The 26,832-nt window shown below is 54.8% G+C and overlaps 3 protein-coding genes across 5 annotated transcripts in view; 2 read left to right on the top strand and 1 right to left on the bottom strand.

Moving 5' to 3' along the window:
* Positions 1-5,650: 5,650 nt before the first annotated feature.
* Positions 5,651-26,832, bottom strand: part of macrod1 (mono-ADP ribosylhydrolase 1) — a 48,864-nt gene continuing 27,682 nt past the window's right edge. Inside the window, exons 4-11 of one of the 3 annotated variants that reach the window (XM_088608783.1) lie at positions 18,052-18,081; positions 13,882-13,998; positions 8,941-9,065; positions 8,679-8,709; positions 7,755-7,828; positions 6,820-6,901; positions 6,109-6,140; positions 5,651-5,783 (exon numbers count right to left, since the gene is read on the bottom strand). In XM_088608783.1, coding sequence (XP_088464909.1) covers positions 6,133-6,140; positions 6,820-6,901; positions 7,755-7,828; positions 8,679-8,709; positions 8,941-9,065; positions 13,882-13,998; positions 18,052-18,081 — 467 coding nt within the window. In that variant the 3' untranslated portion in view covers positions 5,651-5,783; positions 6,109-6,132. The remainder of the gene's footprint in view (positions 5,784-6,108; positions 6,141-6,819; positions 6,902-7,754; positions 7,829-8,678; positions 8,710-8,940; positions 9,066-13,881; positions 13,999-18,051; positions 18,082-26,832) is intronic. The other 2 variants (XM_088608784.1, XM_088608782.1) reach the window with 2 other exon arrangements.
* The window catches only part of LOC148646552 (uncharacterized), an 8,964-nt gene continuing 1,374 nt past the window's right edge, over positions 19,243-26,832 (top strand). The window contains exons 1-5 of the mRNA XM_088609371.1: positions 19,243-19,290; positions 21,369-21,614; positions 21,764-21,897; positions 23,230-23,324; positions 25,027-26,726. Of these exons, the coding sequence (XP_088465497.1) occupies positions 19,243-19,290; positions 21,369-21,614; positions 21,764-21,897; positions 23,230-23,324; positions 25,027-26,024 (1,521 nt within the window). The 3' untranslated portion in view covers positions 26,025-26,726. The remainder of the gene's footprint in view (positions 19,291-21,368; positions 21,615-21,763; positions 21,898-23,229; positions 23,325-25,026; positions 26,727-26,832) is intronic.
* The window catches only part of LOC148646551 (leucine-rich repeat transmembrane protein FLRT1-like), a 26,654-nt gene continuing 21,295 nt past the window's right edge, over positions 21,474-26,832 (top strand). The window contains exon 1 of the mRNA XM_088608742.1: positions 21,474-21,614. The gene's annotated coding sequence lies outside the window, so the exon portion shown is untranslated. The remainder of the gene's footprint in view (positions 21,615-26,832) is intronic.

Genomic DNA, 26,832 nt, shown 5'->3' with positions numbered 1-26,832 from the left:
GGCCTGGGGCAGTTCTCACCCCTCTGAGAGAGAGGGCAGGGGGCTGGGGCAGTTCTCACCCCTCTGAGAGAGAGAGCGGGCCTGGGGCAGTTCTCACCCCTCTGAGAGAGAGGGCAGGGGGCTGGGGCAGTTCTCACCCCTCTGAGAGAGAGGACAGGGCCCGGGGCAGTTCTCACCCCTCTGAGAGAGAGAGCGGGCCTGGGGCAGTTCTCACCCCTCTGAGAGAGAGAGCGGGCCTGGGGCAGTTCTCACCCCTCTGAGAGAGAGAGCAGGCCTGGGGCAGTTCTCACCCCTCTGAGAGAGAGGGCAGGGCCCGGGGCAGTTCTCACCCCTCTGAGAGAGAGAGCGGGCCTGGGGCAGTTCTCACCCCTGTGAGAGAGAGGGCAGGGCCCGGGGCAGTTCTCACCCCTCTGAGAGAGAGAGCGGGCCTGGGGCAGTTCTCACCCCTCTGAGAGAGAGGGCAGGGGGCTGGGGCAGTTCTCACCCCTCTGAGAGAGAGAGCGGGCCTGGGGCAGTTCTCACCCCTCTGAGAGAGAGGGCAGGGGCCTGGGGCAGTTCTCACCCCTCTGAGAGAGAGAGCGGGCCTGGGGCAGTTCTCACCCCTCTGAGAGAGAGGGCAGGGCCTGGGGCAGTTCTCACCCCTGTGAGAGAGAGGGCACAAGCCTGGGGCAGTTCTCACCCCTCTGAGAGAGAGGGCAGGGGGCTGGGGCAGTTCTCACCCCTCTGAGAGAGAGGGCACTGGGACTGGTCAGTGGACAGCCCGCTGTCCTGTGGCACTGACCTGGGCACTCTCTGTGTGCTGCGATCGCTGTGACAATGGCGGGGTCACCTTGCCGCAGACCGGGGGCCCCAACTGGTGTGGCCCTGTGCCAGCGCTGGCAGGGTGGGCAGGGTGGGCAGGGTGCTGAATACTGCATCGCCCAGCTGTTTGCTGAGTGCGTTTCTCTCTCTGTGTGTGTGTGTGTGTGTGTGTGTGTGTGTGTGTGTGTGTGTGTGTGTGTGTGTGTGTGTGTGTCTGTTGCTGGGTGGCAGCTCTTGGCAGCTCACTCACTCAGAAAAAAGCAGACCTCCCAGCCCAGCACAAACACACACACAGCTGCACAGAGCCTTTTAATAATACAGCACAGAACATCTGGACATGAATCAGGGGGATTTGTCCCACATTGGGACATTATTGCAGTACACACACAGACACACACAAGCACAGACAGTTGCTCACAGGCACCTGCTCCAGTACTCCTGCCCAGACAGTTCCCTCCTGGAATAACCCTGACTCCAGCCTGGAATAACCCTGACTCCTGTCCGGAATAACCCTGACACCAGCCTGGAATAACTCTGACTCCTGTCCGGAATAACCCTGACTCCTGTCTGTAATAACCCTGACTCCTGTCCGGAATAACCCTGACACCAGCCTGGAATAACCCTGACTCCTGTCCGGAATAACCCTGACTCCAGCCTGGAATAACCCTGACCCCAGACTGTAATAACCCTGACTCCTGTCTGTAATAACCCTGACACCAGCCTGGAATAACCCTGACTCCTGTCCGGAATAACCCTGACACCAGCCTGGAATAACCCTGACTCCTGTCCGGAATAACCCTGACTCCAGCCTGGAATAACCCTGACTCCTGTCTGTAATAACCCTGACTCCTGTCTGTAATAACCCTGACCCCAGACTGTAATAACCCTGACCCCTGTCTGTAATAACCCTGACTCCAGTCTGTAATAACCCTGACTCCAGCCTGGAATAACCCTGACACCAGCCTGGAATAACCCTGACTCCTGTCTGTAATAACCCTGACTCCTGTCTGGAATAACCCTGACTCCAGCCTGGAATAACCCTGACTCCAGACTGTAATAACCCTGACTCCTGTCTGGAATAACCCTGACTCCAGTCTGTAATAACCCTGACCCCAGACTGTAATAACCCTGACTCCTGTCTGTAATAACCCTGACTCCTGTCTGGAATAACCCTGACTCCAGCCTGTAATAACCCTGACTCCTGTCCGGAATAACCCTGACTCATGTCTGTAATAACCCTGACTCCTGTCTGGAATAACCCTGACTCCAGCCTGTAATAACCCTGACTCCTGTCTGTAATAACCCTGACTCCTGTCCGGAATAACCCTGACTCCTGTCTGTAATAACCCTGACCCCAGACTGTAATAACCCTGACTCCTGTCCGGAATAACCCTGACTCCTGTCTGTAATAACCCTGACCCCAGACTGTAATAACCCTGACCCCAGACTGTAATAACCCTGACTCCAGTCTGTAATAACCCTGACTCCTGTCTGTAATAACCCTGACCCCAGACTGTAATAACCCTGACTCCTGTCTGTAATAACCCTGACCCCAGACTGTAATAACCCTGACCCCAGACTGTAATAACCCTGACTCCTGTCTGTTATAACCCTGACTCCTGTCTGTAATAACCCTGACTCCAGCCTGTAATAACCCTGACTCCTGTCTGTAATAACCCTGACTCCAGTCTGAAATAACCCTGACTCCTGTCTGTAATAACCCTGACTCCAGCCTGTAATAACCCTGACTCCTGTCTGTAATAACCCTGACTCAAGTCTGTAATAACCCTGACTCCTGTCTGTAATAACCCTGACTCCAGTCTGTAATAACCCTGACCCCAGACTGTAATAACCCTGACTCCTGTCTGTAATAACCCTGACTCCAGACTGTAATAACCCTGACTCCAGTCTGTAATAACCCTGACTCCAGTCTGTAATAACCCTGACTCCAGACTGTAATAACCCTGACTCCTGTCTGTAATAACCCTGACTCCAGTCTGTAATAACCCTGACTCCTGTCTGTAATAACCCTGACTCCTGTCTGTAATACCCCTGACCCCAGACTGTAATAACCCTGACTCCAGCCTGGAATAACCCTGACTCCTGTCTGTAATAACCCTGACCCCAGACTGTAATAACCCTGACTCCAGCCTGGAATAACCCTGACTCCTGTCTGTAATAACCCTGACTCAAGTCTGTAATAACCCTGACTCCTGTCTGTAATAACCCTGACCCCTGTCTGTAATAACCCTGACTCCAGACTGTAATAACCCTGACTCCTGTCTGTAATAACCCTGACTCCAGTCTGTAATAACCCTGACTCCTGTCTGTAATAACCCTGACTCCTGTCTGTAATAACCCTGACCCCAGACTGTAATAACCCTGACTCCAGTCTGTAATAACCCTGACTCCTGTCTGTAATAACCCTGACTCCAGCCTGTAATAACCCTGACTCCTGTCTGTAATAACCCTGACTCCTGTCTGTAATAACCCTGACCCCAGACTGTAATAACCCTGACTCCAGCCTGGAATAACCCTGACTCCTGTCTGTAATAACCCTGACCCCAGACTGTAATAACCCTGACTCCAGCCTGGAATAACCCTGACTCCTGTCTGTAATAACCCTGACTCAAGTCTGTAATAACCCTGACTCAAGTCTGTAATAACCCTGACTCCTGTCTGTAATAACCCTGACCCCTGTCTGTAATAACCCTGACTCCAGACTGTAATAACCCTGACTCCTGTCTGTAATAACCCTGACTCCAGTCTGTAATAACCCTGACTCCTGTCTGTAATAACCCTGACTCCTGTCTGTAATAACCCTGACCCCAGACTGTAATAACCCTGACTCCAGTCTGTAATAACCCTGACTCCTGTCTGTAATAACCCTGACTCCAGCCTGTAATAACCCTGACTCCTGTCTGTAATAACCCTGACCCCAGACTGTAATAACCCTGACTCCAGCCTGGAATAACCCTGACTCCTGTCTGTAATAACCCTGACTCAAGTCTGTAATAACCCTGACTCCTGTCTGTAATAACCCTGACCCCTGTCTGTAATAACCCTGACTCCAGACTGTAATAACCCTGACTCCTGTCTGTAATAACCCTGACTCCAGTCTGTAATAACCCTGACTCCTGTCTGTAATAACCCTGACTCCTGTCTGTAATAACCCTGACCCCAGACTGTAATAACCCTGACTCCAGTCTGTAATAACCCTGACTCCTGTCTGTAATAACCCTGACTCCAGCCTGTAATAACCCTGACTCCTGTCTGTAATAACCCTGACCCCAGACTGTAATAACCCTGACTCCAGCCTGGAATAACCCTGACTCCTGTCTGTAATAACCCTGACCCCAGACTGTAATAACCCTGACTCCAGCCTGGAATAACCCTGACTCCTGTCTGTAATAACCCTGACTCAAGTCTGTAATAACCCTGACTCCTGTCTGTAATAACCCTGACCCCTGTCTGTAATAACCCTGACTCCAGACTGTAATAACCCTGACTCCTGTCTGTAATAACCCTGACTCCAGTCTGTAATAACCCTGACTCCTGTCTGTAATAACCCTGACTCCTGTCTGTAATAACCCTGACCCCAGACTGTAATAACCCTGACTCCAGTCTGTAATAACCCTGACTCCTGTCTGTAATAACCCTGACTCCAGCCTGTAATAACCCTGACTCCTGTCTGTAATAACCCTGACTCCTGTGTTGTTATAGGAAGTCTCTCCCACTCTCTTCCTCACTGTCTCCCGCGCTGACAGGCTCTCAGGCAGTAAATCAGGAGATTGATCTGGTGTTGCCTGGGGCGTCCTGTACTCTGGTAAAAAGGCTGTTTAATTTAAGAAGGGCGTTTTACCCCCCCCCTCCCCCAATTCCATTACAGAACAAATGAAAGCTGGTTTAAATGAGACCAGAATTCTCTTTCTCTTTCCTTGTCCTTCGGCAGCAGGGAAGAGCCAAGCAGAGGAGCTGGTGGGGTTTCTAGGCGGGGGGTGAGGGTGTCTATTCCTGCTCAAATAAATGTGTGGTCTGGTCCGGTCAGCCGGATGGACCCAGGTTGAAGTCTCTCAGAGCACAGGGAGCAGATCCTCAGAGCAGCAGGCTGGCCGAGAGCCAACATCGGAAAGACAAGGTACCATATAGTGCCTTTCATATCTCACTACTTCAAATCTGCTCCTAGATATTGTATTGGGGGTCAGTGAGCTACAGCACCAGGGTCTCTGATAGCAGGACCTGTTTCTGATGTCTCTAACAGGACTGGACCTGAACCACCGGACCAGCTGTCCTCCTGGTGTAACAGGACTGGACCTGAACCACCGGACCAGCTGTCCTCCTGGTCTGACAGGACTGGACCCGAACCACCAGACAAGCTGTCCTCCTGGTCTAATAAGACTGGACCTGAACTACTGGACCAGCTGTCCTCCAGGTCTGACAGGACTGGACCTAAACCACTGGGTCAGCTGTCCTCCTGGTCTGACAGGACTGGACCTGAACCACCGGACCAGCTGTCCTCCTGGTCTGACAGGACTGGACCTGAACCACCGGACCGGCTGTCCTCCTGGTCTGACAGGACCGGACCTGAACCACTGGACCAGCTGTCCTCCTGGTCTGACCGGACCTGACCCGCCGGATCAGCTGTCCTCCCAGTCTAACAGGACCGGACCTGAACCACAGGACAAGCTGTCCTCCTGGTCTAACAGGACTGGACCTGAACCACCGGACCGGCTGTCCTCCTGGTCTGACAGGACCGGACCTGACCCGCCGGACCGGTTGTCCTGGTGACAGCAGCAGGCTGGCACGGAAGGGCGCCTGTCCAGCAGAATGAAGAGGCAGGACGCAGAGCTCTGGTGTCGAAGCCTTTATTGAGCGCGCGAGCACTGCAGACAGGGCAGAGGGACAGAGGGGCCGAGGGGGACAGGTTGGGGGTCCGGAGTCTGCGCCGGGACGCTCTCACAGTTTGCTCCGCACCTTCGGACCTGCAAAGAACAACCACACCCCCACCGTTATCATCGTCTTCGTCAGCGGTGTCAGTTGAGCACTCTGCGCCAGCGAGCGTGTCAGAGAGCTGCAGCCAGAGGGTCTCTGCTGAGGGTGGGGGTCCCTCTAGGGGACTGTGGATGTGGGGGGTCTCTAGAGGACAATGGGATAGTGTAGGGGACAGTGGTTGTGGGGGTTCTCTAGGGAACTGTGGGTGTGGGGGGTGTTTCTAGGGGACTGTGGGACAGTGGATGTGGGGGGTCTCTCTAGGGGACAGTGTAGGGGACAGTCTGGGACCAGCAGGCTTGCACACCATGCAGTTACCTCTCTCAGCACGTCTCTGACGGGTCAGCCTGCTGGCAGAGGAGACAGACAAAGGGATTGTGGGTAACAGCTGCTGCTGAACACGCTGCTGTTTCCTTAATGTGCACAGTGACTCTCGTCTTATCGATGATGATGGAGTGTTAATGTGAAGATACAGAGGAGCTGGGCTGAGTGTCTCTACAGTTACTCTACAGATCTGAGGATGAGGATGGTGTGTTAATGTGAAGATACAGAGGAGCTGGGCTGAGTGTCTCTACAGTTACTCTACAGAGCTGAGGATGAGGATGGTGTGTTAATGTGAAGATACAGAGGAGCTGGACTGAGTGTCTCTACAGTTACTCTACAGATCTGAGGATGAGGAGGGTGTGTTAATGTGAAGATACAGAGGAGCTGGACTGAGTGTCTCTACAGTTACTCTACAGATCTGAGGATGAGGATGGAGTGTTAATGTGAAGATACAGAGGAGCTGGGCTGAGTGTCTCTACAGTTACTCTACAGATCTGAGGATGAGGATGGTGTGTTAATGTGAAGATACAGAGGAGCTGGACTGAGTGTCTCTACAGTTACTCTACAGATCTGAGGATGAGGATGGAGTGTTAATGTGAAGATACAGAGGAGCTGGGCTGAGTGTCTCTACAGTTACTCTACAGATCTGAGGATGAGGATGGTGTGTTAATGTGAAGATACAGAGGAGCTGGGCTGTGTCCTGACCTTCAGGAAAGTACAGGGGCAGTTTCTCCTGGTAGATGTCCTCGTCGGACTTGAGGAAGACACAGAAGACGATGCGCTCCAGCTGGCAGGAGGGAGGGAGGTTAGCCCAGCAGACTCGTCTCTCCCTGCCTCTCCCGCTCTGTCTCGTGAGCAAGGGAGCAGGTCGAGGGAGCTGCCCGTCTTGTGGAAAATGAGATCTTTAACGAGGAATCTTTAATTAAGACTGTTTAATTAGCCATTTCACACGTCTGTGGAGTTACGAGGGTGTCGCACACCGGGAGAGGGATGACAGAGAGGGAAACGTAGAGAGGAGGAAGGTGAGAGGAGTACGATGGCACGCGAGCAGGGGGTGGAGAGAGAGAGAACAACAGTCAGATTCTTCCTCCACACCTTCAATAAGCCAAACAAATCTACTTCCTTCTAACAGGACTGGACCTGAACCACCGGACCCGCTGTCCTCCTGGTCTGACAGGACTGGACCTGAACCACTGGACCAGCTGTCCTCCCGGTCTAACAAGACTGGACCTGAACCACTGGACCAGCTGTCCTCCTGGTCTAACAAGACTGGAGCTGACCCACCAGACCAGCTGTCCACCGACTTGGTTTTTTAAAGTGTGCCTCTGCACTCTTCCTGACTCTCCCTCTCCTCGCCTGCTGTATTTTTCCCTCTGTCTCTCCCTCAGGTGTGCTGTTGTCACCCCAGCCCTGCCTCTGGCTGCAGCTGGTGGTGTTTTTGACAACAAGGCTTGTTGTTGTGCAGGAGGGAAGGGAATAGGTGTCGCACCAGGGGTAGGGAGCGGGTGTTTCCGTGGGGACGTTGAGTCAGCGCGCACGCTTCGCAGAGCTTGGTTTTAATTGGACCCTGTGGGTGCCCCCTCTGTCCTGGGATGACTGATATATCCACACCGCCTCGAGGGAGACAGGTGTGCTCCTACCTGTGATCCGTGAGTGTCCAGGTATTCCCTGACTATCCTCAGGGCCACGTCCGCCGCCTCACTGGGGGGGTACCCTGCAGGGGTTGCATAAGTCACCTCATTATTGCTCTGAGTTGCGTCGTGAACTGAACTTTAAACGGGGGGGCGGCAGGGGGGCTCAGTGGTCGGCACTGGGGTTCGATTCTGGGGTGCTGTCTGTGTGGAGTTTGCATGTTCTCCCCTGTTGCGTGAGTGTCCTGCGGGTTCTCTGGTTTCCTGGTGTCCTCTCACAGTACAGAGACGCGCCGGTGTGCTGGGTGGGAGAATCGTCCGGGGTGCGAGCGTGTGTGTCTGTTGTGCGCTGTGACGCACTGGTGTCCTGTCCAGGATGTCCCCTGCCTTGTGCCTGCTGCTTGCTGGGATAGACTCCGGCCCCAGGCTCCGGGCTTGAACAGTCCTGACCTCCTGGACACCCCCTGTCCAGCGTGGGCCCCTGGGGGGGTGGACACCACTGTATCAGCACAGCTGGTGTCTGTATTGTGCTGAGGCAGCTCTGGGGTCAGTCCCAGCCCTGGGGCTCTGTCTGTGTGGAGTCTGCGTGCTGTCCCTGTGGGTGTGGGGTTCCTGCAGGTGCTGCAGTTTCCTCCCACAGGCTGAAGACATGCTGCTGGGTTAACTGGCTTCTGGGAACACTGGCCCTGGTGCAGGTGTCTGTAGTGGACTGGGTGTACCCCAGCTCCGGCTCCCAGGTGATGCTGTGCTGGAAGAAGTGGTTTCAAACTGGACAGAAGGGAGTTCAGGCGCGCTGACCTGGGTCAGTGGTCATTTGTCAATGTGTGTGGACAGGAGAGAGGGTGTGAGCTGCCCCTGTGTTCAGTGTGCAGTGACTGTGCCTGGGTCAGCGGTCAGCAGTCAGCAAGAGTGGACAGTGCTGTTGTCACTCACCGTACACGCCAGTAGAGATGCAGGGGAACGCCTGAAAGACAAAACAAGAGAGCATTGTTCTCCTATCTCCGCTGTCCTCCTGCTCCCCCATCTCTCTCCCCTTCTCCCTCCTCTCCTCCCTGTCCCTCTTTCTCTCTCTGCCCCCCCCTACTCTCCCGACCCTCTGTCTCCTCTCCCTCTCTCACCTGCACTGTCCCCTCCTCTCTGTCCCACTCCCTCTCTCTGTCCCCTCTCTGTCTCCTGCCCTGTCCCCCTCCCTCACCACAGTCCTCAGCTGCTGAGCGCGAGCCGTCTCCAGGCAGCTCCAGTAGCAGTTGCGCAGAGCCTGTCTCTCTCTGTCCCCCACAGACCCCGTCTGGACGATGGGCCCCACTGTGTGGATGACATCTGAAAAGGAGGACACGAGAGAGACCAGTCAGAGCGAGGTGGACCGGTTTTATTCCTGTCTGCTCTGGGTGTCCTCACCTGCGGGCCCATCGCTGCTGAGCTGCTCTTATCTTTGTCCGAGGGGCCCGATCTTTTATTGTCATCGATCTCTTAATCAGCACTGAGCTTGAAACACCACCAAGTGCAGCGTCGGCACAATAAATATCTCCCCCCGGAAACCCAGGTCACTCTCAATGAGTTCCGTTTGATACACATGGTAACTCTTCACCTCGACTCCAGCCTCTCGACTCCACACTGCCTCCCTCTCTCTTTCTCTCGGCTCCAGCCTCTTGACTCCACACTGCCTCCCTCTCCCTCCCTGTCCACACCCTCTTGGTGTTCCACAGCTGTTGCCCCACCCCCCTCCTCTTACCCCCAGTCCTCTCCTTGTGCCCTCGCCAGCCGCCCCCCCCCCCCGTGGCACGGCCCGCGCGCGGCTGAGGAAGGTGCCGGTCGCGGTTATTTACAGCTGCTCCGGCGCTGTTTACGAGCATCGATCGGAGAGCTGTTTGTTTTAGTCGCTGCTCTCCGTCACCGAGAGCATTAATCAGCCCGGAGAGAGGAGGAGGGGGGAGAGGAGAGGAGCTCGGCAGAGGTCAGACCGCGGCGGAGAGACCCGGGGCAGGGACAGGAGAGAGAGGGGGGCAGTGGGGGGCGGCCCAGATCGCCCTGCCCCCCCGGGGACATGGGGTCTTTAACACCGAGGTGCACCTGTACACCAAGGGCGGCGGGTGTGTGGAACAAGCTGCCCGACCGTAAGGGTGATCTCCAGTGAGATCGGAGCCTGACGACCTGGATGGGCAGAAAGGAGGAGCCTCCTCTCGTTTGTGACCTGTATTCTACCCTCTTGAGAAATAGAGGAGAGAGATGGGAATATTCCGAGAGGAGAGCAGGACACTGGGGGAGAGATGGGAATATTCCGACAGGAGAGCAAGACACTGGGGGAGAGAGGGGAATATTCCGACAGGAGAGCAGGACACTGGGGAAAGATGGGAATATTCTGACAGGAGAGCAGGACACTGGGGGAGAGATGGGAATATTCCGACAGGAGAGCAGGACACTGGGGGAGAGATGAGAATATTCCGACAGGAGAGCAGGACACTGGGGGAGAGATGGGAATATTCCGACAGGAGAGCAGGACACTGGGGGAGAGATGGGAATATTCCGACAGGAGAGCAGGACACTGGGGGAGAGATGGGAATATTCCGACAGGAGAGCAGGACACTGGGGGAGAGATGAGAATATTCCGACAGGAGAGCAGGACACTGAGGGAGAGATGGGAATATTCTGAGAGGAGAGCAGGACACTGGGGGAGAGATGAGAATATTCCGAGAGGAGAGCAGGACACTGAGGGAGAGATGGGAATATTCTGAGAGGAGAGCAGGACACTGGGGGAGAGATGGGAATATTCCGACAGGAGAGCAGGACACTGGGGGAGGGGGGAGAGAGGGGAATATTCTGAGAGGGGAGACGGGGGGGAGGGTGTTGGATTTCTCTCGTCTCTCTCTCTCTCTCTCCGCCCGGGGGTGTCGCACTGTCCCGGGTGTCGTGTGCGTGAGCGCGAGACGTGATGCCAACTGACAGCAGTGCATTGTGGGTCAGCCGCCCCACTGCGCGTCAGCAACTGCCCCAGACCACCACCCCAGGCCCCCAATCCCCTCCGCTCTCATTCCGCAGCTCACCCCCCCCAGACTGCTGGCACTCTGACATCCCCCAGTAACACAGCCCCTCCCCCCAGTGTGTGTGCTGTCGGGGCTCAGACTGGACTGATGGGACTGCATCCTGTACTGGGAGTCGGTCACCTGCTCAGACAGCTGACCAGCCTGGTCAGCACGGACACCAAACACTCCTCCCCCCCCCCCCCCGATAACGAGCAGGGTGCGTTGCCGCCATGGCAACCCACCTCCTTAACGAGTTTAATGACATCGTCGTGACTCGACCCCCCCCCCCCCCCCCGCGGGGCTGGCAGAGACAGGGCAGCAGCCAGGATGAGCTGTCAGGATGAGCCTGACGTCTCACCAGAGGGACAGAGGACACGGGGGTCCAGCCTCTCGCTCTGGGGGACACAGGGAGGGCTGGGACTGTACTGATGCTGTCAGGATGAGTCTGCCGCCTCAGCAGAGGGACAGAGGACACGGGGGTCCAGCCTCTCGCTCTGGGGGACACAGGGAGGGCTGGGACTGTACTGATGCTGTCAGGATGAGCCTGACGTCTCAGCAGAGGGACAGAGGACACGGGGGTCCAGCCTCTCGCTCTGGGGGACACAGGGAGGCTGGGACTGTACTGATGCTGTCAGGATGAGCCTGACGTCTCAGCAGAGGGACAGAGGACACGGGGGTCCAGCCTCTCGATACCCAGCCCTGCCCGACTCAGACCCGAGCACCTGGTCCGGCCCGGTAGAGGCTGGGAGCGTCTGGCAGCAGGGAGCCCCTCTCCAGGGCCCGTGGGAGACAGGGCTGTTTTGATCTTGTCCTAATTGGCCCCCAGGGGAAGGGAGTCAGGGTGTTTGCGCCACGGAGGAGAAGGCTGGTGTGCGACCTGTTTACCTCTCTCCTCTCCTCTCCTCTCCTTTCCTATCCTTCTCCTCTCCTCTCCTCTCCTTTCCTCTCCTTTCCTATCCCTCTCCTCTCCTCTCCTCTCTCTCTCCTCTCCTCTCTCTCTCTCTCCTCTCCTCCGCAGCCCCGCGGGCCTGGTGGTGCTCGGCTGGGACACACTGTCGTTATTCTCCTCTCCGGCCACCCAAACTGATTACAATCCCAGTGAAAAACAATCCAGCTCCCAGTCCAGCCAGTCCAGTCCAGCCTGCAGTGTCTCAGACTGCTCTGTCAGTGTCAGTGAGTCTGATTATAGTTCCCAGTTAATTAATCAGGGCTGCAGTAAACACTCATTATGTTTGTACTGGGAAGAGAGCTGAGAAACAGCAAGCGTGTTTGAAAAGTCCGCGCCAGCGCAGCAGGAGCCCGGAGAGCCCGGCAGAGCTGCGGGATAAACAGCGGGCCTGAGCCAGACCCTCCACCCCCGGATCAGCCCGCAGGAGCGCGCCGCGCACGGAGACGGGCAATAAATTAGAGTCGGGAATTACTGCTAAGTGTGGGAATAAATTAAACTGCGCTTCCTTCTGTAAACACTATCTGACTGCATAATTACTGCCCACTGTGCAGCCGGGGAGGGAGGGGGAGAGAGACTGTGACACATATTCCGGGATCAGACAAACTTTCTTCCCTACATCGACAAATCTAATCCCAGAGGGAGCAGGGACAGAGGGACACACAGGGCCTGGAGGAGGGAGAGAGAGAGACAGGGCCTGGAGGAGAGAGAGAGAGAGAGAGACAGACAGGGGCTGGAGGAGAGAGAGAGACAGGGCCTGGAGGAGAGAGAGAGAGACAGGGGCTGGAGGAGAGAGAGAACAGACCCTGACGAAGTACAGGCTCAGTGACCACAACCTGGCCATAGAAACTGGGTGACACAGGCAGACCTGGCTGCCCAGAGAGGACAGGCTGTGCTCCCACTGCCAGCAGGGAGAAATAGAGACAGAGGTGCACTTCCTACTGCACTGTGACAGATACTCTGGGATTAGAGAAACATTCTTCCCGAAATTCAGAAATCTAATCCCAGAGTTCCCACACCTGCCAAAACCACAACAGGTCCCAATCCTACTGGGAGAGGGAGGAGGGAACTCAGTTGATCTGGCAGCCCAGTATGTGATCTCCTGTCACAGCCTGAGGAACAGTGAGTCCGTCTCCCAATAATGCTCCAGCTGCCTACAGTATGTCAATATTATATAATATGTCTTTGTTGTAAATGTCTGTAACATGTCTGTAGATTTTATTTTACTTCTATTTTTTGTTTTGTTCTATGTTAATTTTATTATTTTTATTTGCTTTGGCAACACTGATTGTACCCATCGGTCATGCTAATAAAGCACCTTGAATTGAATTGAATTGAATTGAGAGAGACAGGGGCTGGAGGAGAGAGAGAGAGAGACAGGGGCTGGAGGAGAGAGACAGGGGCTGGAGGAGAGATAGAGAGAGACAGGGGCTGGAGGAGAGAGAGAGAGACAGGGGCTGGAGGAGAGAGAGAGAGAGACAGGGCCTGGAGGAGAGAGAGAGAGACAGGGGCTGGAGGAGAGAGAGAGAGAGACAGGGCCTGGAGGAGAGAGAGAGAGACAGGGGCTGGAGGAGAGAGAGAGAAAGAGAAGGGGCTGGAGGAGAGAGAGACAGGAGCTGGAGGAGAGAGAGAGAGAGACAGACAGGGGCTGGAGGAGAGAGAGAGAGACAGGGGCTGGAGGAGAGAGAGAGACAGGGGCTGGAGGAGAGAGAGAGAGAGACAGGGGCCGGAGGAGAGAGAGAGAGAGACAGGAGCTGGAGGAGAGAGAGACAGATAGGGGCTGGAGGAGAGAGAGACAGGGGCTGGAGGAGAGAGAGAGACAGATAGGGGCTGAAGGAGAGAGAGACAGAGGCTGGAGGAGAGAGAGAGAGACAGGGCCTGGAGGAGAGAGAGAGAAAGAGAAGGGGCTGGAGGAGAGAGAGAGACAGGAGCTGGAGGAGAGAGAGAGAGACAGACAGGGGCTGGAGGAGAGAGAGAGAGACAGGGGCTGGAGGAGAGAGAGAGAGACAGGGGCTGGAGGAGAGAGAGGGGGGAGACAGGGGTAAAAGCAGGAGAAAGGTGTCGGGGTGCATGAGACCCCAGCTCTGGCTCCATGCAGCTGTGTCTGAAGGCTGCTTCCTGCTCCAGCCCCCCCCCACAGAGACACGCACACGCACACGGCTGTACTCACACTTGGAGGGCAGTCCGTACGCCCCGGTCAGTTTTGCCTGTCCAGTCTCGCAGCCGCCCAGCGTGGAACACTCCTTCTTCAGCAGAGGCCCTGCTCCACGGTGGATAGCGCCGTCCACTGAGGGGGAGAGAGAGAGGCAGTGAGGCTTCGGACCGGCCACAGACACACACAGGCCAGCGAGTGACCACCGCGGTCAGCTAGAGACACACACAGGCCAGAACACTGTGACCTCTTGTTGTCCGAGGGACAGACAGTGACCACAGTGGTCATTTAAGAGTAAAAAAGGCTGATTGATTCATGATCACAGTGCGTCTGACCACACAGTGCACATGAGGGCCGGTAGAGCACTTGGGAGTCTGAGATGAAGAGCTGATTACAGCCTGCTGACCGATAGCACGCTACACTGGTCTTTGACCAGAGACACTGGGGGTGCCCGGCTCTGATTGGTCCAGTACAATGGGCATCTGCCTCTGATTGGTCAGGTACAGTATGTGCCCGGCTCTGATTGGTCCAGTACAATGGGCTTCTGCTTCTGATTGGTCAGGTACAGTATGTGCCCGGCTCTGATTGGTCCAGTACAATGGGCTTCTGCTTCTGATTGGTCAGGTAAAGTGGGTGTTCGCCTTTGTATGGTCAGGTACAGTAGGGTCTGCCTCTGATTGGTAGGTACAGTGGACATCTGGCTCTGATTAATATTTTTGATTACAATAGGTGTTAAAGCAATATATACTTCTGATTGGTTAGCAGCACAGAAGGCTTGTGAATCTCCTGCAGCAGGTAAAACCTGGACTGGATCAGCGCACTGGGAGTCTGACAGCACTGTCACACCTGGAGCGGATCAGACTGCTGCGCACTGGGAGTCTGACTGACAGCACTGTCACACCTGGAGAGGATCAGACTGCTGCACACTGGGAGTCTGACAGCACTGTCACACCTGGAGCGGATCAGACTGCTGCGCACTGGGAGTCTGACTGACAGCACTGTCACACCTGGAGCGGATCAGACTGCTGCGCACTGGGAGTCTGACTGACAGCACTGTCACACCTGGAGCGGATCAGACTGCTGCACACTGGGAGTCTGACAGCACTGTCACACCTGGAGCGGATCAGACTGCTGCGCACTGGGAGTCTGACTGACAGCACTGTAACACCTGGAGCGGATCAGACTGCTGCGCACTGGGAGTCTGACAGCACTGTCACAACTGGAGCGGATCAGACTGCTGCACACTGGGAGTCTGACAGCACTGTCACACCTGGAGCGGATCAGACTGCTGCGCACTGGGAGTCTGACTGACAGCACTGTCACACCTGGAGCGGATCAGACTGCTGCACACTGGGAGTCTGACTGACAGCACTGTCACACCTGGAGCGGATCAGACTGCTGCGCACTGGGAGTCTGACTGACAGCACTGTCACACCTGGAGCGGATCAGACTGGGAGTCTAGTACGCAAGGCTGTAAGGTCAGGACTGGATTGGACTGCTGTGCACTGGAAATCTAAATGGCAACATCCTAAAATCTGGAGTGGACTGGAACGCTAGGCGCGGTCAGACTGGCAACGCTGTCAGGCCTGGAGCGGACCGCGTCACTGGGCCTGCCCATGTCTCGGCCGATGCAGGCGGGGACTGGAGCTTGTCTGAGGACGGACGAGCTCCTGCAGGCAGCAGGCAGGAAAGTGGGAGAGAAGACAGATCTCATTTCCATCCCCAGCTCGTCAGGGACCTGGGGACCGGAGCCTTGTGGGCTTCGGGCTTCCTGTCTCATTACACTCACCTCACGTTTATAAATACAGACGGAGAGCGAGAGAGACACCGGCACCTTATTAGCAGGTGTTAATTGGCTTTGTCTCAACGAGGGCACAGAGATGTTGTGATCGGGTAGAGGCGAGAAGGTACACATAAACAAGCAGGTACAGCAGAGCTCACATCACCTGGACCTGCTGGGGTCCCAGCTTTGAAAATCTTGGGGCGCCAGTCTGTGGTCAGCAGGAAGGAGGCTGACGTCTGTGATTGGTCAAGACACAGTGGGCGTCAATCTGTGACTGGTCAGGCCGTCGGGGCTCAACCGGTGACTGGTCAGTGGTCATCAGTAAGGAGATCAGTCCGTGACCAGTCAGTCATGGAAGAGCTTGTAACAGGAGGAGGTGCTCAGTGACTAGTCACTAATGGGGTGGACACTGGTGTGGGCCTGGTCACTGACACAGTGGACACCCCTCAGCGACCAGTCAGTAAAGGAGCTGGTCAGCAGTATGGTGGACACTGGTGTGGGCCTGGCCAGTTGGATGAGCGGGCACCAGTCTCTCAGACACACTGGCGCAGTGGGTATCACTCAGGCTGAGGAGACAGTGCTATCATATCAACACAGTGCATCTGTTTCCTAGGTAATGAGTCCCTTGTTAGGAGCAGAGCTAATTAATTTCAGTCCAATTAGCAGGCATTAGTGCGTTAAAGGCAAACAGACCAGCCGTTGCAAAAACAAGGACACAAGCGAAGCACTGTTTCACCCTGAGAGTCTGTCCGTGTCTCTCATTCCAGTGTCCACCTCTGAACCTGCTCTCAGAGACCCTCGCTCGTCCCTGCCAGTCTGCCTCAGACCCCCTCTCGCTCTCCTCTCTCATCTCCTCTCTCTGTCCCTCTCATCTCCTCTCTCTCTCATCTCCTCTCTCTATCCCCCTCTCCCTGGGATGGTCCTCCTAACAGTGTCCCCTCCATGACAACCCTCCCACCTCCACGTCAATAATTAGCAGCCCTGGTTCTCCTACAGGAGCAGTTGTTGACGACTCTTCTAACGAACTCCGAGACTAATTAGAAGTAGCAGGTGAATTGACCAGGGAGAGAGACAGAGGCTCGGAGTGTGGAAGAGTTAAATGAAATAGCATGAGCTGTTAATTACAGAGACATGGAGCAGTAGAACACAGGGACAGAGGGAGAGAGAGAGAGGGAGCAGGGACAGAGGGAGAGAGAGAGAAAGAGAGGGGGGGGACGAGTTTGTAAATGTTTTTGTTAAAAGTTATTGCTTTGGCAACACTATAATATTCAACAGTTCTCATCGAGCTCTTTGGATTTGAAAAGAAAGCCGGGAGAGAGAGGGAGCAGGGACAGAGGGAGACATGCAGTGGGGAGGGGAGGGGTGTGGAGGGGGCAGTGCTGATGAGTTTGAATCGGTCTTACAGATTTATCACTGTATTGATTAAGAGACGGCCGGCCACTTAACACCCCCCGAGTCAGCAGAGAGAGGGACTGCGCTGGTTATTTACCTAACTGTTCAGCTCACTCCGAATGCCGTAAATCTCTCCAACACACACACACGCACACACCGGCTTGTGCTCTGCCTCTGTGGGGTCTCTCTCCCACTGACTCCCAGTCTGCACCAGCTGCAGCAGGCCTGAGAAAACAGTCCGGGCGCTTTCAGGTCTACAAGAGGCCGCCCGCCGTCTCAAACATCATTCTGACTGCGACCACACATTGGCAGCAAAATAGGAATACACATATAATGGAGCTAGGAGCTCTTCCACACACCCACACTCCTATTGGTGCACACAGACACACCCACACTCCTATTGGAGTACACAGAGACGCCCACACTCCTACTGGTGCACACAGACACACCCACATTCCTATTGGAGCACACAGACACACCCACACTCCTATTGGAGAACACAGACATGCCCACACTCCTATTGGTTCACACAGACACACCCACAATCTTATTGGTGCACACAGACACGCCCACACTCCTATTGGAGCACACAGACACGCCCACACTCCTATTGGTGCACACAGACAGGCCCACACTCCTATTGGTGCACACAGACACGCCCACACTCCTATTGGAGCTCACAGACACGCCCACACTCCTATTGGTGCACACAGACACACCCACACTCCTATTGGAGCACACAGACACGCCCACACTCCTATTGGTGCACACAGACACGCCCACACTCCTATTGGAGCACACAGACACGCCCACACTCCTACTGGTGCACACAGACACGCCCACACTCCTATTGGTGCACACAGACACGCCCACACTCCTATTGGTGCACACAGACACGCCCACACTCCTATTGGAGACAAATTAGCGCTGACACAGACAGAGACAGATTAGTGCTTCATGGCCAGAGAGGGTCCAGCGAAGGGCCAGGCAGGGGGAGACACACAGACACTCACCTCCACCGCCTCCCAGCAGCGTCTTGTTGGCTGAAAAGACAGAAGGGAAGATAGAGTTAAATCACTCTGTGACCCCTGTGTCAGCCATTTCCTGTCTGCTGCATAACTGAACCCTTGGTTGAGCTGAGAATTGAATGAGATGATGAGATGACAGAGAGTGCAAGCAGGGACAGAGAGAGGGAGAGTGACCAGGGGCATGTGTGTGTGTCCATTACACTCTGGTATGTGTGTTTGTGTTTGTGCATGTGTACATATGAGTATAACACTGCACTGAGAGAGGACACTCCAGTCCATTAACACTGCACTGAGAGAGAGGAGTTCATACAGACACACTGACTGGACACTCCAGTACATTAACACTGCACTGAGAGAGAGAGGGGTTCATACAGACACACTGACTGGACTCTACACTGAGAGAGAGAGGGGTTCATACAGACACACTGACTGACTCTACACTGAGAGAGAGAGGGGTTCATACAGACACACTGACTGGACTCTACACTGAGAGAGAGAGGGGTTCATACAGACACACTGACTGACTCTACACTGAGACAGAGGTCAGGATGGGGGATCACAGTCACTCCCACACAGAACTGGAGAGAAGCAGCAAGAGGCCAGGAAACTGAGAAACAGTCAATCAGTCACTTGGCCCTGAAAACCAACACTGAGAGAGGAGAGAGGAGGGGGGGTGCAGCAGGAGGAGAATGAGGATGGAGTGAAAGGGGGAGGTGGGCAGGAGTTTCTAACTGGAAGAGGAGCTGGCAGAGGGAGAGAGAGGTGGGGGGGGGCAGTGTGAGTGACATCTGACTTTAAGCCAGCCAGAGAGAGAGGGAGGGAGAGGGAGAGAGAGAGAGGGAGGGAGAGAGGAAGGGAAAGATGGAGAGAGAGATGGAGGGGGAGAGGGAGGGAGAGACAGGGAGAGGGAGGGAGATAGGAAGGGAGAGAGGGAGGGAGAGAGAGAGGGAGAGAGAGAGGGAGGGAGAGGGAGGGAGAGAGAGAGGGATAACGAGTTCTGATCACAGTGCAGCCAGCGACGGACGCAGAAGAGAGTCCGCTTAGTCTCCCAGACGAGCGGGGCAGGTAGGCTTGGGAATCTGTCCGGGAAACAGCACAGGAGATGGGGCAAGGAGGAGGGGGGGGCTGGGAGAGGCCTGCGAGGGGAGAGCGCGCGGGTTCGAGGGCCAGGTAGGGATGGATGAAAGAGAGGAGGAGAGAGGAGACTGTGTCCCAGGCTGGAGAGTAGGAAGGGAGCAGGAGCGATCGGAGGGGAGCAGGAAGAGAGCAGGAGCGATCGGAGGGGAGCAGGAAGAGAGCAGGAGCGATCGGAGGGGAGCAGAAGCGATCAGAGGGGATAGAGGGGAGTAGGAAGGGAGCAGGAGCGATCGGAGGGGAGAGAGGGGAGCAGGAAGGGAGCAGGAGCGATCGGAGGGGAGAGAGGGGAGTGGGAAGGGAGCAGGAGCGATCGGAGGGGAGAGAGGGGAGTGGGAAGGGAGCAGGAGCGATCGGAGGGGAGAGAGGAGCGATCGGAGGGGAGAGAGGGGAGCAGGAAAGGAGCAGGAGCGATCGGAGGGGAGAGAGGGGAGTGGGAAGGGAGCAGGAGCGATCGGAGGGGAGAGAGGGGAGCAGGAAGGGAGCAGGAGCGATCGGAGGGGAGAGAGGAGCTTTGCTGAGGGAGTATCAGAACCGGGACGGAGACACAGTGCCTGTGAGAGGAGACAGTTCCCGTACTGACGGCCATGAGTGCCATCATACATCGTTAACTAATTAGTACCGGTGGTGCGCAGGCCGCAGGGGAAGAGGTGCTGTCACTGGACACCGGAGACTACAGTGACCGCTCGCTCCAGCCCTCCTCTGCTCCCAGTAGGGCCTAGCCCTCCGCTCACTGCCCCTACCTCTCTCGGCGCCCGGTGCTCCCGGAGGTGCCGTTGAGTTGCTGAGGCAGACAGGGCTGCAGCCCCAGGGAGTTCAGGCCCCTGGTGTGTGTGTGTGTGTGTGTGTGTGTGTGTGTGTGTGTGTGTGTGTGTGTGTGTGTGTGTGTGTGTGTGTGTGCCTGCACAGTCACAGGCCTGTTCGGGCAGCTGTGTAGTCAGCACTGAGCCCTGTCCAGCACAGGGACACTGACCACTGACCGAGGTACAGCTTCACGGCTGCTGTGTGCTACCACGCATACGCTGACCACAGGCCATACTGACCGCTGACACACAGGCAGTGGCTGTCTGTAGGGCCTGGACATCACGGACACCAACAGTGGTCACTCTGACCCAATGTGTGTCCACAGTCATGAGATCAGGGTAAAAGCACAGTACAGCGCAGTACAGCCCAGTGAGATCGGGGTAAAAGCACAGAACAGCGCAGTAGATCCCAGTGAGATCAGGGTAAAAGCACAGTACAGCGCAGTACAGCCCAGTGAGATCAGGGTAAAAGCACAGTACAGCGCAGTAGAGCCCAGTGAGATCAGGGTAAAAGCACAGAACAGCACAGTAAAGCCTAGTGAGATCAGGGTAAAAGCACAGTACAGCGCAGTAGAGCCCAGTGAGATCAGGGTAAAAGCACAGAACAGCACAGTAAAGCCTAGTGAGATCAGGGTAAAAGCACAGTACAGCGCAGTAGAGCCCAGTGAGATCAGGGTAAAAGCCCAGTACAGCGCAGTGAGATCAGGGTGAAAGGAAACAGATCTGACGGATCCATGGTATTTGGGGACTTGAGAACAGGGCTGTGCAGTCTGTTCCAGACACCCGCTGCTCTCTGTGTGCAGTAGCGCCCCCGTTCCCAGTCCTGACCGAATACTGGGGTGCAGTCTAGGGGTCAAGACCACAGAGACTCGGTCCCTTCGAAGGGTTCCGCCACAAAGACACGAGCCCCGGAAATCTCACGGGTCAGGGCGGTGCGTGGGGCCGCGTCACGAGGGGACGCGCGCCGGTCCACGCACACACTGAGACACCGGCAGCTGGCGGCGGAAAAACGATGCTCACTCTCCTCCCTCTCCCCCTCTCTCTCTCTCTCTCCCTCCCTCCCTCCGCAGGCTTGACTGAAAAGACGAGTCTCCTCGACAGTCTGCCATCTCTCCGCTCGGAGGAGAAGCGGTGCGCAGTCCGCGTCTCTCCCTGCACCCCCACTGCCCGCGCGCCCCGAGCGGCACCCAGGACCCCCACATCTGGGGGAGAGAGGGGGAGACCCGTCTCCGGTCCGATTCCGGAGGAGGAGGAGGAGGAGACGGGGCGAAGCGAAGCGAAGCCGACAGGACCGGGGAAGAGCGGCTGTCTTTTGGAAGGGGCTGTGCACGAAATATTTGTTTTGATTTTTTTTCGGGGGGACAGTCTCCGGAAACCGGGGCTCGGCCACGGAGAAACGCCGCTCGCGCCAGCGCTGGGATTTACAGAAACCGGGAAACCGGGAAGAGGCAGCCCGAGTCCTCGCGGGCGATTTTTCCCCCCCGATATATTACTGGAAGAGGCGACGTCGGCGGGACCGTCCGTGTCCGGTCCCGCGTGTGGCCAGAGCAGAGGCTGAAGCCCCCGAGCGGCCGTGGCGGTGCGGACGGTGGAGCGGAGCGCTACCGGCAGGTAAATGTCCACGCGTGTACAGAACACGGGAATACAGGCTCCGGACGTCCGTGGGCTCGGGAGCCGCACGGCGGCCGCTGTGGTTGTGTCACGCGTGTGTGTGTGTGTGTGTGTCGCCTGGTCGGTCTTGTCCCCCCGTGTTCCGGCAGCGGAACCCCAGCTGCGGCGGCTCGCGCTCGGTCCCTCCCTCTCCCTCTCCCTTGCGCGCGGTCGCAGCCCGCTGGACCCACCTGTCCCGCCGCGTGCCGGGGAAACAGGCACATGCTACTGAGCGAGTGAACAGGTTGTGCGCGCGCCTTCTGTGTGTGTGTCTGTGCTGGTGCTGTTGTGTTGACTGTTCATGGGCATTGCTAGTGTGTCTGCTTGCATCAATATTTGTGAGCATCATTGTGTTACTGTGTTTGTGTGCGCCAATATTTGTGAGCATTACTGTGTTTGTGTTAGTGTGTCTGTGTGCGTCAATATTTGTGAGCATCATTGTGTTACTGTGTTTGTGCGCGCCAATATTTGTCAGCATTACTGTGTTAGTGTGTCTGTGTGCACCGATATTTGTGAGCATTACTGTGTAAGTGTGTCTGTGTGCACCGATATTTGTGAGCATTACTGTGTAAGTGTGTCTGTGTGCACCAATATTTGTGAGCATTACTGTGTTCGTGTTAGTGTGTGTGTGTGCATCAATATTTGTGAGCATCATTGTGTTCGTGTATCAGTGTGTATCAATATTTGTGGGCATTATTGTAATAGTGTGTCTGTGTGCACCACGATTTGTGGGCATTATTGTGTTCGTGTTAGTGTGTCTGTGTGCACCAGTGATTGTGAACATTTTTGTATTAGTGTGTGTGCTTTTACTGTCTTTTAGTGTGTCAGTGTGCACCTCAGTTTTTGTTATTGTGCTTGTGTTAATGTCAGTGAGTGTTGGTGTGTCTCTCTGCGCCAGCGTTTGTTATTATGTTTATGTAATTGTGTAAGTGTGCACCAGTGTTTGTGAACATTGTGTTTATCTTGTTGTGTTGGTGTGCACCAGTCTGTTAGTGTTAGTGTGTCTGTGTTTGTGTTAGTGTGTGTTAGTGCACATATATGTTTTTTGTCTGGGTTAGTGGGTGTATCAGTGTCTGCATGTCTGGACATGTGTTAGTGTATATCGGTGGGCATTCAGCAGTGTGTGTTAATGTGTGTGTATCACTGTGAATTCAGCAGTGTGTCGCCCTCTCTGTGCGAGTCCTGTCCCGGTGTGTGTGTGTGTGTATGTGTGTGCGTTGCTCTCGCCCTCTCTATGCCAGTCCTGTCCTGGTGTGTGTGTGTTGCTCTCGCCCTCTCTGTGCCAGTCCTGTCCTGTGTGTGTGTGTGTGTGTGTGTGTGTGTGTGTGTGTGTGTGTGTGTGTGTGTGTGTGTGTGTGTGTGTGTGTTGCTCTCGCCCTCTCTGTGCCAGTCCTGTCCTGCTGTGTGTGTGTGTGTGTGTGTGTGTGTGTGTGTGTGTGTTGCTCTCGCCCTCTCTGTGCCAGTCCTGTCCTGCTGTGTGTGTGTGTGGCGTCAGCCTGTGCACACGTATGTTTGCCGGCACGCGTGTCGATGCTCACACGCCCACGGCTCTGCCGCGCTCTCGCCGAGGGTGCAGGTGTGTGCGCGCGGGCCGGGGCGACAGCTCGTTATCACGCCTCGTTAGCTGGGAGAACAGGGTGGTGGGCGCCCCGTCCGAAGTGTCGACGCCCGGTGAGGCCTAGCCTGGCTCCTCTCTCCTCCTCTTCCTCTTCCATCCTCCTTTCAAACTTCACTCTCTCTCCCCCCCTGCTCCTGGCTCCTGGCTCTCTCCTGCTGTTGCTGTAGTCATCCTTCCCTCCTCTCTCTCCTCTCCCCTGTTCTCCTTCTCTCCTCTCTCCTCTGTCCTCCCTCCATCTCTCTCCTCTCTCTGGGGAAGTGTCTCTCAGCTGTAAACATGTTGCATGTCACTGAGCAGCACTTTCTCCTGGCTCTGCCTGTCCGCTCTCCCGGTGAGGCACTTTAATTAACTCCTTCATGAGTTCGTTAGCCTCTTGGCTGCAGTGAAAAAGGCTCAGCTGCTGATTTCCACCGACAGGAATAAAGCGATTAGCGGGAGAAATTGTAACGAATGTTGATGCAAAGTTGCAGGAGAATATTAATAAGAGCAGCGTGACCACAGATCGATAGGGAAGTGATCCCCGAGTACGAGGGAGTCCTGCCAGCTCCTCTGTCCAGCCAGATCACGCACGCACATCGCACACACACATCACAGACTGACACACTGACTGAGATACACACTGACACACTGACACACTGACTGAGATACACACTGACACACTGACACACTGACTGAGATACACACTGACACACTGACACACTGACTGAGATACACACTGACACACTGACACACTGACTGAGATACACACTGACACACTGACACACTGACACACTGACTGAGATACACACTGACACACTGACACACTGACTGAGATACACACTGACACACTGAGATACACACTGACTGAGGTATCTCAGTCAGTGTGTCAGTGTGTATCTCAGTTAGTGTGTCAGTGTGTCAGTGACACACTGACTGTGATACACACTGACATACTGACTGAGATACACACTGACACACTGACTGAGATACACACTGACTGAGAGACACACTGACACACTGACTGTAATACACACTGACTGAGAGACACACTGACTGAGATACACACTGACTGAGAGACACACTGACACACTGACTGTAATACACACTGACTGTAATACACACTGACTGAGAGACACACTGACTGTGATACAGACTGACTGAGAGACACACTGACACACTGACTGTTGAAAGCAGTCGTGAATACTGGGAGGTCAGTGTTGCTGTGTGGACTCAGCGGGGGGATGGCTGTTGCTGTCCCAGTCTGTGCTGATTGTGTGTGTGTGTGCATGTTTATGCGAGTGAATGTTTGTGAGTGTGCATGTATGTATGTACATGTGTATAAGAGTGCGTGCGTGCGTGCGTGCGTGCGTGCGTGTGTGCGTGCGAGTGGGTTCCTCGGTGACATGTTCCGTGTTCACAGCTGCAGAGAGAAACTGCCAGAACTGCCAGGGGCCGAGAGCAGAGACACAGAGCGAGGAGGGGAGAGGCCAGTGACAGCAGAGAGACACTGAGAGAAAATCATTTCTACATTTCTGCCCCCCCACCATCTTTCTGGGACAGAGCAGGAGGGAGGGAACAGCACAGCCTGTCCTCTCCCTCTCTCATTCTGATTCCATGTGTCACTTCGCCCTGTAACTGGACAGCCAACCCGCCCGAGCCAGAGAGAGAGAGGAGGGACAGGCAGAGAGGAGAGGGGGATGACTACAGCAACAGCAGGAGAGAGAGGTCTCAGCCAGGAGCAGGGGGAGAGACAGAGTGAAGATTGAAAGGAGAAAGGAGGATGGAAGAGGAGGGAACAAGGGAGAGAGGAGGAGGAGAGAGAAGAACAGAGAAGAGAGGAGGACAAACAGGTCACAGAGAGAGGAGCCTCACACCGACACCCACTGGCCCTTCCCTGTCTCTGGCAGCTGGTGCACAGCAGGGCAGAGGGGCTGTGCCAACACACTGCACTGCACTACACTACATTGTACTACACTGCACTACACTACTGTACACTGCACTACACTGCACTACACTACTGTACACTGTACTACACTGCACTGCACTACACCACTGTACTACACTGCACTGCACTGCACTACTGTACACTATACGACTGTACACTGTACTACACTACTGTACACTGCACTACACTGCACCACACCACTGTACTACACTGCACTGCACTACACCACTGTACACTGTACTACACTACTGTACACTGCACCACTGTACACTGCACTACACTGCACCACACTACTGTACACTGCACTACACTACTGTACACTGCACTACTGTACACTGCACTACACTGCACCACACTACTGTACACTGTACTACACTACTGTACACTGCACTACTGTACACTGCACTACACTGCACCACACTACTGTACACTGCACTACACTACTGTACACTGCACTACTGTACACTGTACTACACCGCTGTACACTGCACTACACTGCACCACACTACTGTACACTGTACTACACTACTGTACACTGTACTACACCGCTGTACACTGCACTGCACTGTACTACACCACTGTACACTGCACTACACTGCACCACACTAGTGTACACAGTACTACACTACTGTACACTGTACTACACTGCACTGTACTAAACTACTGTACACTGCACTACACTGCACCACACTACTGTACACTACACTACTCTACATTACTGTACACTGTACCACACCACACTACACTGCACCACACTACTGTACACTGTACTACACTGAACCACACTACTCTACACTACACTGCACTATACTACTCTATGCCACAGTAAACTCAAGTGCACCCACCCCTCCCCCGACAATGGTATGATCCATTTCCTCTTGAATCTGTCACCTGGCCTGCTTCAGGTCAGTACCACATTGTCCCAGAGGGAGGGGAGTGCGGAGGTCACTGTTCACTTAGCCTGTCTGAGGGAGGGATGGAGAGCGAGCGAGCGAGGGAGGGATGTGAGGGAGGAGAGGTATAGGGAGCAGGAGGAGAGAGGGACAGGGAGGGGAGAGAGACACAGAGAAAGAACTCCACCAGGAAACGGCAGACGTTGTCATAGACACACAGGCACATCATGAATTCAGCTATTTTAGTCGTTAATGTTAATGAAATTGTAAATGATCATGTTTGCACTGATTGACTGCGCTTTAACAGAGTCAGGCTGCACACCGTTCTCCGACTGAGATACTATCTGTCAGCCTGGGTCCATGTGAAAATTAAAAGCCAGTGAATTACAAGGTGTTACAGTTATAATTACAGTGTTGTAATACACTGAGTAACTTCTTATTCAGTGGGTTACAGTGCTGTAATACAGTGAGTAATTGTTCTAATCCAGTGGTTTACAGTGTTATAATACAGTTACTGCTCTAATCCAGTGGGTTACAGTGCTGTAATACAGTGAGTGACTGTTGTAATCCAGTGGGTTACAGTGATATAATATACAGTGCCATAGTGTGTGTACAGTACCAGTGTGTGTAATGAGTGTGTTCAGTGTGTGTACAGTACCAGTGTGTGTAATGAGTGTGTTCAGTGTGTTTACAGTACCAGTGTATGTGTAATGAGTGTGTACAGTGTGTGTACAGTGTGTGTGT

This window comes from Lepisosteus platostomus, chromosome 16 (genome assembly GCF_059453375.1).
Source record: "Lepisosteus platostomus isolate fLepPlt1 chromosome 16, fLepPlt1.hap1, whole genome shotgun sequence".
NCBI lineage: Eukaryota > Metazoa > Chordata > Actinopteri > Semionotiformes > Lepisosteidae > Lepisosteus > Lepisosteus platostomus.
Note: the sequence above shows the minus strand (reverse complement) of the source record. Positions and strands in the feature narration are given on the sequence as shown.